The sequence below is a fragment of the Periplaneta americana genome, chromosome 1 (genome assembly GCF_040183065.1).
Source record: "Periplaneta americana isolate PAMFEO1 chromosome 1, P.americana_PAMFEO1_priV1, whole genome shotgun sequence".
Classification (NCBI taxonomy): Eukaryota; Metazoa; Arthropoda; class Insecta; order Blattodea; family Blattidae; genus Periplaneta; species Periplaneta americana.
Window position 1 is genome coordinate 52192439 of NC_091117.1, and position 12372 is coordinate 52204810.

General features: G+C 39.3%; 1 protein-coding gene and 1 non-coding gene across 2 annotated transcripts in view; one reads left to right on the top strand and one right to left on the bottom strand.

Annotated features, from left to right (window-relative positions):
- Positions 1-7320, bottom strand: part of LOC138690926 (cilia- and flagella-associated protein 74-like) — a 75467-nt gene extending 68147 nt beyond the window's left edge. The window contains exons 1-3 of the mRNA XM_069816565.1: positions 6613-7320; positions 3800-4019; positions 1011-1219 (exon numbers count right to left, since the gene is read on the bottom strand). Coding sequence (XP_069672666.1) covers positions 1011-1219; positions 3800-4019; positions 6613-7307 — 1124 coding nt within the window. The 5' untranslated portion in view covers positions 7308-7320. The remainder of the gene's footprint in view (positions 1-1010; positions 1220-3799; positions 4020-6612) is intronic.
- On the top strand, positions 2286-2357 carry TRNAH-GUG (transfer RNA histidin (anticodon GUG)). Its single transcript has one exon. It is a non-coding gene; the product is annotated as a tRNA-His (tRNA).
- Positions 7321-12372: the final 5052 nt, after the last annotated feature.

Here is a 12372-nt window from a genome sequence, read left to right on the forward strand (position 1 = left end):
TAAATTCCCTTAACCTCCTGGGTCCTGGAGTATAGGAAAAACTACCCATTCAGGAGTGACACCTCTACAAAATGCTCATGGAGAGATGGTCTATGATCCTCAAGCAAAAGCTGAAGTACTTTCAAATTCTTTTCAACAACGTTTTCAACCACATCAACATCCATCTGATGCTATATTCAATCATGAGGTCACAATAATATCAGAACAGATCCGTCAACAACAGCCTGCAGAAACCATACCCCATGTCACTCCAAACGAAGTCATTATACTTCATATATGCATTTACCTGTAGTTTCAAATTTGCCACTAGGTGGAATCGTTGTCGATCACTTCTTTTCTGTGTTTGTCAAGCTCCTGACATCTCTTGGAACTTACAGGAAGCACAAGATCAATTCAGTCATTGCAACACGTGTTTCAACTAATTGTAAATGAAAATGGCGACCAGCAACTCAACGCCAAGGCACCGTAGGACATGCTTTTGAAGTAAGTATACAGTAAATATATTTTAAGGGTAAAAAAATAAGAGGTATATGCAGAGACTCGAAATATAGTATAATATACCTGCATTTGTGTCCTAACTGTAACCTGCAGAATTTTTTCAGTATTTTTCCTCATTTCAGTGAGTTTTCTTTAATAGACTATAGAATTATATTGAACTTTAAAAATAAAACAAAAAATGTTTCAGCACTCGGGAGGTTAAAGAAAACAAATACAATATTGGGCATGTCTAAATTCCCATAATTCCATAAACATTTCCGCCCCTGAGCACGAGTTCTACTCTTTCAGGGGCGAGCTAAATTTTTCTGTATATATTATATTTTATGTTACAATTATTACCAAAATAAATACATAAATAAAATAAAATAAAATTTAGAGTCAGCGTTGAGGCCTGTGTAGGTATGGACCTGTTAAGTCTTCCTATACATCTTTTTTCAAACTATTTCTTTGTTGAGCATTGTAGAAGGAAACAGCCTTGCCTTGACGAACTCTGGCCGTGATATTTGATTTACCTGTTGAATTGTTGTCGCTTAAAGGTCTTGCTCTCCCTCAGATAGCGCTGAAACTTGCTGACCACGTCGCTTCCCGGCGGCAAGTCCTTTATATCCACGTTGAGATGTTTCTTCAGATACTTGGCGGCGTGGGCAGCTCGCTCTGCCTGGAGAAGACGACGTTGCTCTCTGTGACACGAGAACGCGCATTGAGATTCCTTCATCTTGTTCTGCAAAGATACACGAACTGGGTAGTTACATTACCCAATGATATGATAGGATGATCATAATTATGTGGCGCCAGATAGATCTTAAACCTAAACTTAATCTAAATTCCAGACTATGGACGAACACAGAATTCCTGCACGGAAATATACGTACACAGGTTATAACTTTGATAATGGCAATTATTTATTTATTACGAATATACAAGTGATACGTCTGTGAAATTTCTACAATCCTTCAATGTAGTAACCAGTATTGTCAACAACTCGTTGCCAGCGATGTGGAAGTCGTAGTATCTCTGTAGCAGCTCCTGTTCTGTTGATGTTTCTGATGGAGCGCCTCATGAAGTGGTTCCTTCATCTTCGGGATGAAGTCATAATCACAGGGGCTCAAGTTCGGTGAATGTGGTGGATGGAAAAGCACTTCCCACCCCCCAGCGACAGTACAAATCAGCTACCAGGCTGTGCCGTGTGCGCACCTGCATTATCCTGCAAAATGATGGGAGGGTTCTGCAAAACGTGTGGGCGCTTTCTTCGCAACGCTGGTCTCAGATTATGCTAAAAAATGATGGAAATACTGTGCATTAACATTCAGACAAGATCGCTGTTCCTGCTTTGTAAACATGGCGAAACAACCGCTTAGAGCTGTAACTAACAGGAGACTAACTTCAACTCTCCACAGCGCATGCGCTGAGAGTCGGACGGAAGAGTCCTTTTAGGGGGGAGGAGGGTAGACATATACTAACGTGTGGTAGAAGTGACAACAATTAACTCCGTCTCGTTTCGCTTTTAAACCAGTGTTGCCACTATTAAAGTTACACCCCACGTACTTCATTACATCACAATAATATGATATGCGTAAATAATCACACTTAGTGATTTAAGACGGCGCTCATTCCTTCGGATCCCGGCCACTTAGTCACTCGTAATGAGTGTACCTCTGCACATTAGTGTGTTGGACATTGTGCCACTGTCATACATCTGTAACACAGTGCATGAGGGTTGGCCACTATAGGAAAACTAAGAGGTGGAACTTAAAGTGAGAGGATTCAATCCGGCATCGGAACTGGAATCCGGTGTGGCTTAGTGGATAAAGCGTCAGCATGTGGAGCTGAAAACCCGGGTTCGAGTCCCGGTGCCGGAAAAAAAAATTCTCCACTCCACTCATTCTTCATCATAGGAGACACTAGCCTATATTTAGAACGGGTAAAAAAGTGTTTGGAAAAATAATAACGTGGATTAAGTACAAATTATTCTAATAATTGACAGTATCAGCGGTTTTCCGCTAAATCTAGTGCTTTTACAATAATTATTATAATTATTAGAGGGCAATGAAATTTTGAATTCTATAATGCAGGTATATTTATGTACTATTGGCGACATTGACTTATCTTCGCCATCTATTCATAGAAGTAATAACTAAAGAAGACATATTTACACGAACAAATTATCGATCACTATCGATTACTAGGAATCAGGTATCTTAGAACGATAGTGTAGCACACACTTCCAGTCTAATGGTCACTTTCGCTCGAAATATGCCACGAGATGTACAGTAGCGGCAAAAAAAAACCGGACCGACCCTTGTAGCTGATTTCAGAGCCTTGTTCACTCCAGAGCACGATAGACTGGTAACTAAGGCCTTCGTGATTCGAATCCTTCCTGGGAAGGACACTTTTTTTTTTTGTTCCTTATTCAAATTTATTCCGAATATTTTTCGATTGCTGGTAAAATTAATGTTCTGGGAATAATAAGTTAATTAAGTAGTGAAATATCGAAAAGTATTGGGAATAAATCTGAATAAGGAACAAAAAAAAGTTTCCTTGCCAGGCAGGATTCGAACCACGAAAGTCTTAGTTACCAGTCTATCGTGCTCTGAGTGAAAAAGGCTCTGAAATCAGCTACAAGGGTCGGTCCGGTTTTTTTTGCCACTACTGTACATGTATCTCTATAAATAGTTGGCAAGTCATTTCAATTGAAATCCACAAAGATTACCTCTGACTGAGGTTCTGGCTGATACATTTATTAGGCGTGTAGTTGCAAAATCAGATACATCTTTTTTTTTAATGAGTTAATGTTATATTTCATATCTTCATATGATTCTACAACTGCTATAGCACTGTTATGCTCCAAAGCTAGATATATCACATGGATTTGTATGATGAAAAATAGTACTGGTTGCAAATCCTTGGTTTTTCATTCTTATTGAAAAATTATGTTTTAGTGATGTAATCTGATTTTGCAACTAAACGCCTCACTTGATATGTGTGAGAGGAAGAACTATTGTTTGTATACATCTGAAGTCTGACTAGTGTAATATGTGGCTAGTCGGCGATGTATGCAATGAAGGGGGAAAGGAACTAGCTACTCTACCCCATTATCTCCTGGTCTACCTGCCTCGTAAGTGGTGCATTGTTGGTATCACTTGTGAGGTTCAGAACTGTCTTCGGACAGTTGACTAAACAACAATCCACAAAGAGTTATTATTATAAGGAATCATTTCTTTCGAACTCTTTCTTGTCAATGTTTGGCAAGTGTTCATTTTTTCCTACTTCCTATCTCAGAACGGAAATTAGCATTAGGTACCTTCAAAGTAACGATGGCGTTCATTTTCTTCTGTAAAGCTTCTTCCGCCTTCCATTGCCTCCAGGCCGTCTCCCTTTGAGCGTGATACCTGTGCTTGCGAATGGATTCTCTTGTCAGAGGGAAGTTTTCTTCCGTGGAGTCAGTAGAGCTTTCTTCAATTTCTTGCTTGCAGTAGTCATCATGTGTCGCTGCAGATTCTTGCTCCTGCTTTTCAATCCGCCTGTGAAGTCGATTATTTTGTATTGCATTAAGGAAAGTAAATTGTGATTAGTGTCAAAAATCGGATTTTTTATTTTGTATTTAAAAAAGTACAAAACTTGCTCTTTAAAACAATATATATTGTGGGGGTATCTCTGCAGATAAGCCCTTTAAATGGCCTCTTTAAATTTGGCGGCGCATGTAGCGATTCATAGCCTACATACTTATTTTAATGCAGTTTTCCGTAAGTTGATCTTTTTCAAACTTAAGTGCATTTTTCTCTGAAACTACTTAATATATTTACATGAAATTTTTACAGTGTTTTCTGCAGCATCTGTACTACAAAGCAGATCTACGGGTTTATGAATATCACACACGTAACATGAGAAAAAATATATATGCATTGAAAAATGGCAAAAATTGTTAATCAATATTCAATATTTTTTCTGTTTCACTAAGGGTGAAACATTTAACTACATTTCGCTTTAGAATTTACAATATACAGTACTTGATATCTTAAAAAAATACAAGGTATATGACTGAAGATTGTAGCAAGTAATGTACACCTGAAGAATGATGTACATTTAGCAAAGCGGGAAAATTAGTTATCAATTAGGGTCTTTCTTTTGCACTTGGATAAGAAACTAATTAGTTGTCTTTTATACCACTGAATTCGGAATGATTTATTGTATAACTATGGAAATTTGTATTCCACTAAAAGCCTAGAAATATTGAACTAAACTTTTGTGCTGAAATTCTTTAATCACAAAGGCATCACTACCCACTCCCCTTAATGCACTGCTAAATCAACAGTTGTGTGCAATGGCAAAACCTTTAACTTGCTGTTATCAGTTCCGAGTCTACGAACGTCTCTTTTCCATTTCATTTATTGTATCCCATATTTCTAGTAATTTAATGTTAAAGTATTTAAATTTAACGAATATCGTATTTTTTCAGCAAGGGAGCGAAATTTTTATTTGTTATAAATAAAAATTTCGCTCCCTTGCTGAAAAAAATTAACGAAATATATTTTAAATATAGAGTACAATTCGTTAGGAATTAGGAACATATTTATACTACTTGCCTCACGAGTGATGTCACTTATGATGTTCAAACCTGAATTCGGACAGTTGACTGAACAATAATATTGCAATAATTGAGGGCTTTGCCGGAAGAAAGGCGGATAGACCTATACGCCCTTCTTCGGGAAAACTGTTTAAAATGTAGTGAATAATTATAGTAGCGAAATTTTGTTTTGATTGTACTGTACATACCTGCAGGACAGGGCTGCGTGCGTGTATAACATTTTATTCAGGTGCTTTTTAAAATCTTAGATTGCATGTATCTCAATTCGCCATATTGACGTATACGCCCTTTTTCCGGCAAACCCCTCGATTGCATAGTGGCCACATGGTCATTAAACATCTAGCTAATGTAGTATATCTACTATGATGCAAATGTCTCTGAATTTGTGTTAGTTTTTTTCATGCAGTTGTTCTCTTGTTCTCCCCATTTAGTTTTTGTCTACCAATTACAGCTCACTAATCTCGCAACATGGCGCCTCCAATTACAGCTCACTAATGTCACAACATGGCTTCTCAAACAACATGGCACTTCTTGTCCAATGAAGTAGGGTAAAGTTGCCTAACGCTGTGATACCCCTGAATGTCAGTCAAAGCTTTGCGGTTCGATCATAGCGCCAGACATCTTTCTCGAAAGTGTGTATATTTCAGCTACTTTTGAGCCATTGGTGAATTTTCAAGCAAGATTCCTAATTCCGTGATAGTGAAAAAAAAAGACGTTCCACGGAATTAGGGGTATCACGGCATTAGGCAACTTTACCCTACTTCATAAAACTTGAATTTTGGACTTTTTCCTGTGTCTCTTTTTAAACCCTTTCTTTTCAAATGTAATGAAAGATCAGCTTTTTATTTTATTTGAAGATTTTTCCGAAGCTATAGCCTATGCAAAATGTACGCAATTTACGGCGTGAGTAGAGATAAATGAACAAGCTATTCTTTCCTTAGAAAAATAACGTACTATTTCGATATAACGAAATTTCACTATGAGGAAGAAATTTCAGAAGTCCCTAGGATTTCATTGTACTGGAATTTTAATAACCAACAAATCAAGTCATCAAAAATCAAAGTAGGGATTCTTGTTTTCTCTATTATTTAACGAACCTATATCAATTGCGAGATTATGTGGAATTTATGATAGCGAGATGGAGTAGGGCCTATTCGGGGAGGTGAGTTCAAGATTCACCATGTGATTATTTAGTATTCGCTTTACAGTTAGGGGAAAACTTCGAAAAAACCATCTACGTAATCAGAGCTAGCGGGATTCGAACTCACGCCAGAAAGTAATCTCGAATTATTAGGCAAACGTGCTACCACAGTCTAGTGCATACAGCTTGAGATGACGAGAGTACTACGAACACTAGACTACTATTTCGCATTGTCTGTGATGGGGCGATAGTAGCGATCCTAGTGGTTAGCAACTATCTAGGGATGCATATTCCCTACGTATTGACCTTCGTGACTGTATATAACTAGACTGTGGTGCTACCATCTGAGCTACGCAGATGGCTCGAGTTCTTGTTGGATCTTACTTACCCACTGACCTGTCTTCGATGTTCAGAATCTTTGAGTTCTTTTCTTTTCAGCAATTCTGAACGGAACCACAATAGCAACTCCTCATCCTCTTCTTTGGCAACAGTCTGTGCAGGTGATATAGCTTCTCCTGCATCCTCTCCGCCCTTCTCCAACACAATAACCTCGCCCACTTTCTCTGGTGTTCGTTGAATGTCTTCTTTCGTCTCCTTGGAATCTCTCCCCTTTTGTTCCTCAAACTTTCCTTTTTGCATGGGCTTATCTTGTACACCTTTATCTTCTTGTTTGCCTTCGTCTTCCACCTCCTTGCTGCCTTTCTGTTCATCACCTGGTTCCTCTTTCTTCGTCTCTTCGGCATCCAGACCCATGGCTTGGCGGTACCTCCTCTTCAAATTGGCCACCACAGTCACTATCTCTTCCTGCTGGTGCGTCTCTCTGTAAATCTGTCTCTCTGTGGCCTCTTTCTGGTAAGGTTCCTCCGCCATCTTCAGCTGTTGAGCGTGCCGTTGAGCTCGCTTCCGTTTCCGTGCTTGTGACTGTAACTTCTGGTCTAGTTCTTGCTGCAGCCTGGCTCGTTCTTCCTCTTGCTTCTGCATTTCAGCCTCGCGTTTCAGAAGTGCTCGTGCGCCCTTCGTTATCAACTTCTCTCGCATAAACCTCCGCTCTACGACCTTCCTGTCTTCTGCTTCTTTTGACATTTCTCCTCTAACAGAATTTCCTCTCACCTAAACAAAGAGAGTTGCATTTGTCAATCTATAGCAGTAATGTCAGAGTTGTAAGTTCCAAATCCGGTTGTGGAGCTAGAATCGGAGCGTGAACTTGCTTATGTCTGTGGAAACACCGGAGCACGCAACGAGCCTAGTGGAGCGCTCCGCTCCGTTTAGTCTCTATCTGACAACGCTGATCTATAGGGTCTTACATGTGTACAATTGGGAAGGTAAACTCTGAGCCAATCATTGGTATGAGCCTCTAGGTAGGATAGATTTTAGTAAGCTGTGAAATGCAAATTCAACAATTGGAGGAAAGTAGTGGAAAATGACGAGAAGGTGAAAGAAATAAGGAGAAAATGAGAAGAGAAGAAGGAAAAAATACAAGAAAATGAGGTAGAATGAAGAGAAAATAAGGAAAAAAAGGAAGAAATGGGAAGATAAAAGGGAAAAAGAGGAAAAAATACGGAGGAAAGTAATGGAAATATGAAGGGAAAATTACCGAAATAAGGGAGAAAAGGGAAGAAAAAAGGAAAAAAAGAAGCAAGAAGGAAATTAATGGAAAAATGAAGGGAAAATTACCAAAATAAGCGGGAAATGGAAAGAAAAAAGGGAAAAAGGAGAAGAAATGAGGAAAGTAATGGAAAAATGAAAGGAAAAATACTGAAATAAAGGAGAAAAGGTAAGAAATAAGAGAAAAAGAGAGAGTGGAAAGAAAGTATTGCTTCTTCCCCTGTGCCCAGACTTTAATACCACTCTGTAGGCAATCGAGGATGACGGGAGAGCGATGTAATAGTAGGTAGCGTCTATTAATTACAAGATTTCAGAACTTTTTTCTGTGGTACGCGATTTTACGAAAACAGGAAAGAACTGCTCAAAGCTTAACAGCACGAGCACCGATCACGGCCCCATTTTATTAAGAGGCAATCTCTTTTTAATTCACTTTGCTGATGATACACTCGTCTGGGGGCAAAGCCCCTGAGGCAGTAACTAAATTCCCCGCATTTAAAAGCAGCCTTGCAGTTCGGGCACGATATTCTGCGAAGGATAAATTAAAAAAGTTTTGATAAATCACGAAACAATTGAAGTAAAAAGAAAAGGCGCGCGCTTTTTGTTCGCGATGCAAGACGTGGTTATTAATTTAATTTACTACTCGTGGCGGCGGCGGCTTCCTCTCGCGTATGAGCGACTGTTTAGCCGTGGTTTTCCTCACGACCCACATAATCACAATAATCGAGTAGTCACGCCAGGCTAATTGCGGCCCGACGTGTGGCTCCTATGTCTTCATACAGTAGCCTCTAATTCACATTCAGCGAAGCTTAAAATCGCTGATGGCAGAGTGCAGCACTAAACAATTATTGAACTGTACAGTATGCCAAGGGGTGTCAAACACATCCCGAAACGTGTGTGGAAAAAAACATAAACGTGATTAATTCTTCGCTTAAATAGGCTAACTTTACATTGAGTGATATGCAAGGTTTTTATTTTCCGTAGAAATTGGGGTTAATTTCACGGGAACATATACCCAGGAGTAAAAAATTAGGGCTAATGTATTTGATAATATAAAGCAAATTAAAAAATTGTAATATTGAAACATGAGAATTTCCAATATTGTGTAGTATAGCCTAGTTCAAAACATATACTAAAGAGGGCAGCACAAACCTAAGATGTAGCCACATTTCACAAGCCTGTTCGGAATATTGTATTATAGCTTGAAAGCTCCGAAAGTCTTCTTTAAGCAACGAGTAAGTATGTGATTTATTATTTATATTATTATCTGTGGTACGTTCTATGTATAACATAATTGAGAGGATTGGTTTAAAAAATACAGGAAATCAAATGATTGTAGAAAATTCCTAATGGAAAGAAGAGACATTGTTGCAGCTCGCATCAAATTTCTTAGGAAATTACACCATCTAAATGCTCCAGGAGGCAGTCGTCCTCCAGTATAACTTATCCGTCTCAGAAATCTGTGGAGCAGAAAGACGAAATAAGATCTGTGCGCAAGTGGTATGTGGGAGGGCTAGGACCAATGACCGCTTTGGGGGGGGAGGCATTGGTTGAACGAAATTACCAATCATTTGCAGAGAGGGGGTCATTTCTATCTGAACTCTCTACTGTATTCCAACCACGAGAAAGTCTCCAGGGAATGAAGGGAGCGGGGTGACGATGTGAATGAATGTTGATGTCATAAGATGTCATAAGGTCACACACGTGGGTACTCGTATCTCTATTAGCTAGCTCTCACAGCACAAACCATAACACTGATATACACATTTTTATATTTATTTTATTGGGTTATTTTACGAAGCTGTATCAACATCTAGGTTATTTAGCGTCTGAATGAGATGAAGGTGATAATGCCGGTGAAATGAGTCCGGGGTCCATCACCGAAAGTTATCCAGCATTCGCTCGTCACATTTTTATACTATCCTAGTTACAAAATTAGATCACGGTTAATCTCATGGTCTTTTAATCCCTCCATACAGGAAATAACATATGCAGGAGAGCGCATGATTTTTAAACTGACGTTATAACTCTTATATGTTCTATCTACTTCGCTCCAATAGGTGACGCAATAGTAAGCACATTCCTTTCACGGTTTATCTCCTGGTTGGAGAACAGTACCACGAGCATCTTACCCCTTAGCGGACTCCAGTTGATGCTGCCCGCAATACACTCCGGCACAGACAGACTCCGCCCACAAATGCGCCAACTCACTCTACTGATTCCTGGGACGGACCATAGATGAAACCTGAGTTAACCAGAATCATTCTAAAAATATAATATATCTGGCAAGATTCTAAAGGCGGCATGAAGGTCCCACAACGGAAAGGGAGCAGACTTATAATATGCAACACGGAGTCGGAAAGTACAAGTTTCGTATGTTGTAAATGGATTTTTCGTTCTTGGCGTCAGAATTCCAATACAGATTATTCTTCAGAAATGAATTCACAAACACTCAAAGACTGGTTCAGAAGTAACTTACTGTGTTCTTTAGAAGAGGATTCCGTAATAATTCTATATAATGACAGTTATCGTTCTAACACCATAAATAAAATTCCAAATACAAACACTAGAAAGCAGGCAATAATAGAATTGTTAGAGAAAAACAATAATCATTACAATCTGACACCATTCCTGAGTTATTTGAACTGGTTGCACCATTTACAAATCAACAAAAACAATTCGAATTAGACAGGATAGCAAATGAAATGAGACATGAAGCTATTAGACTTTCCCCATGCGATTGCTAGTATAATCCCAATGAACTGATTTGGGACAACTTTCTGGTTAGAAGATGTCGAAAAACTCATGCATAAGGCAATAGACAATGTCACTAAAGAAGACTGTCTCTCCCACGTTAGGCATGCAGAACAGCTTCATTTTTTTATTTTAGTAGGTTATTTTACGACGCTTTATCGACAGCTTAGGTTATTTAGCGTCTGAATGAGAAGAAGGTGATAATGCCGGTGAAATGAGTCCGAGATCCAGCACCGAAAGTTACCCAGCATTTGCTCATATTGGGTTGAGGGAAAACCCAGGAAAAACCTCAACCAGGTAACTTGCCCCGACCGGGAATCGAACCCGGGCCACCTGGTTTCGCGGCCAGACGCGCTAGCCGTTACTCCACAGGTGTGGACGAACAGCTTCAGTAGTAAGGTTTCAACGAAGACGTTGCAAGGGATGAAAGTGTGCAGTCTACAGTATTATAATTAACTTGCGAGAAGAGAGCGATGATTCTGAGTTAAGTGATGAAGACGGAAGTGGAGATGAAGATGATGAAGAGGACACCCCTGAAGCGCTTGCCGTTCTATTGCTTTAAAGTCCAGCAGTAGGCCTAATGAACATTGATAAGGTAAGATTTTCACTTCTGCATAATTTTCAGTGTATTCTAATGTGCAGGGTTCCCACTAATACACGCCTACTAGGTTTGGCAACACTGCTCCTCACAGGCATTGGCTGTCGTTCATATGCCATCAACCGTTGCATTCACAAGGGAGGATTTTCAGTAGGGTACGATGGATTTGGCTGAAAGTGTTAATGTATACTAATTTAAGGTTCCTGAAAATGATGGTGAAGATCTCTCGTTTCGGAATAGCACATTTTTGAAAATACAGCAATTTTAAAAATCTGGATTTAATGTCGTTCTTGCGCGCAGCTTGTTCATGACCTACTTGCAGAGATCACTAGAGGCGAGAAAATTACTTTCTTCCATCGCTTTTAGAAATCTAGAAGTGGAATATGTTCATATTTGCATTTAAGACGAAATGGATATTTAGGGTAAACTCACTTGTTATGTTAAACATGATAATGCGGGTTAACCAAGAAATGTTCAGGACACAGCATCTTTTCAAAATATAGCCATCTTATAATGACTGCTTCCTGACACCCATCGACACAACAGACATTATTTTCCACATGCAACAGTGTTTGAAGTACATTTTTGAAGAGTTTATTTTGCTTCCTGTATTATATCCACATTTTTGTCAAACATATATTAACATGTTTTGAAGCCATCGGCGTGGCTCAGTCGGTTAAGGCGCTTGTCTGCCGGTCTGAAGTTGCGCTCGGGCGCGGGTTCGATCCCCGATTGGGCTGATTACCTGGTTGGATTTTTTCCTAGGTTTTCCCCAACCGTAAGGTGAATGTCAGGTAATCTATGACGAATCCTCGGCCTCATCTCGCCAAATACCATCTCGCTATCACCAATCTCATCGACGCTAAATAACCTAGGAGTTGATACAGTGTCGTTAAATAACCAACTAAAAAAACGTTTTGAAGAAGAGTAGAGCAGAACTGACGGTAAACAACTGATTGTAACTTTAATATAAAAACTCTGTCGTGAAGATTATTATCCGAATGTTCCATAATACATTTATACCTGAAACAATCCTCCAGTCGCCGAACAACTAGCTTGTACTGTCGGACGAAATAGACGTCCAAAGGCTGAACAAATCGTGTGGTTTTTGTCGGGACAATTGCAATTTGAAGTGACTTCCCATGAAGAGCATTTTTGGACTTCCTCATTAGAAAATATGTCTAAAATAAACTC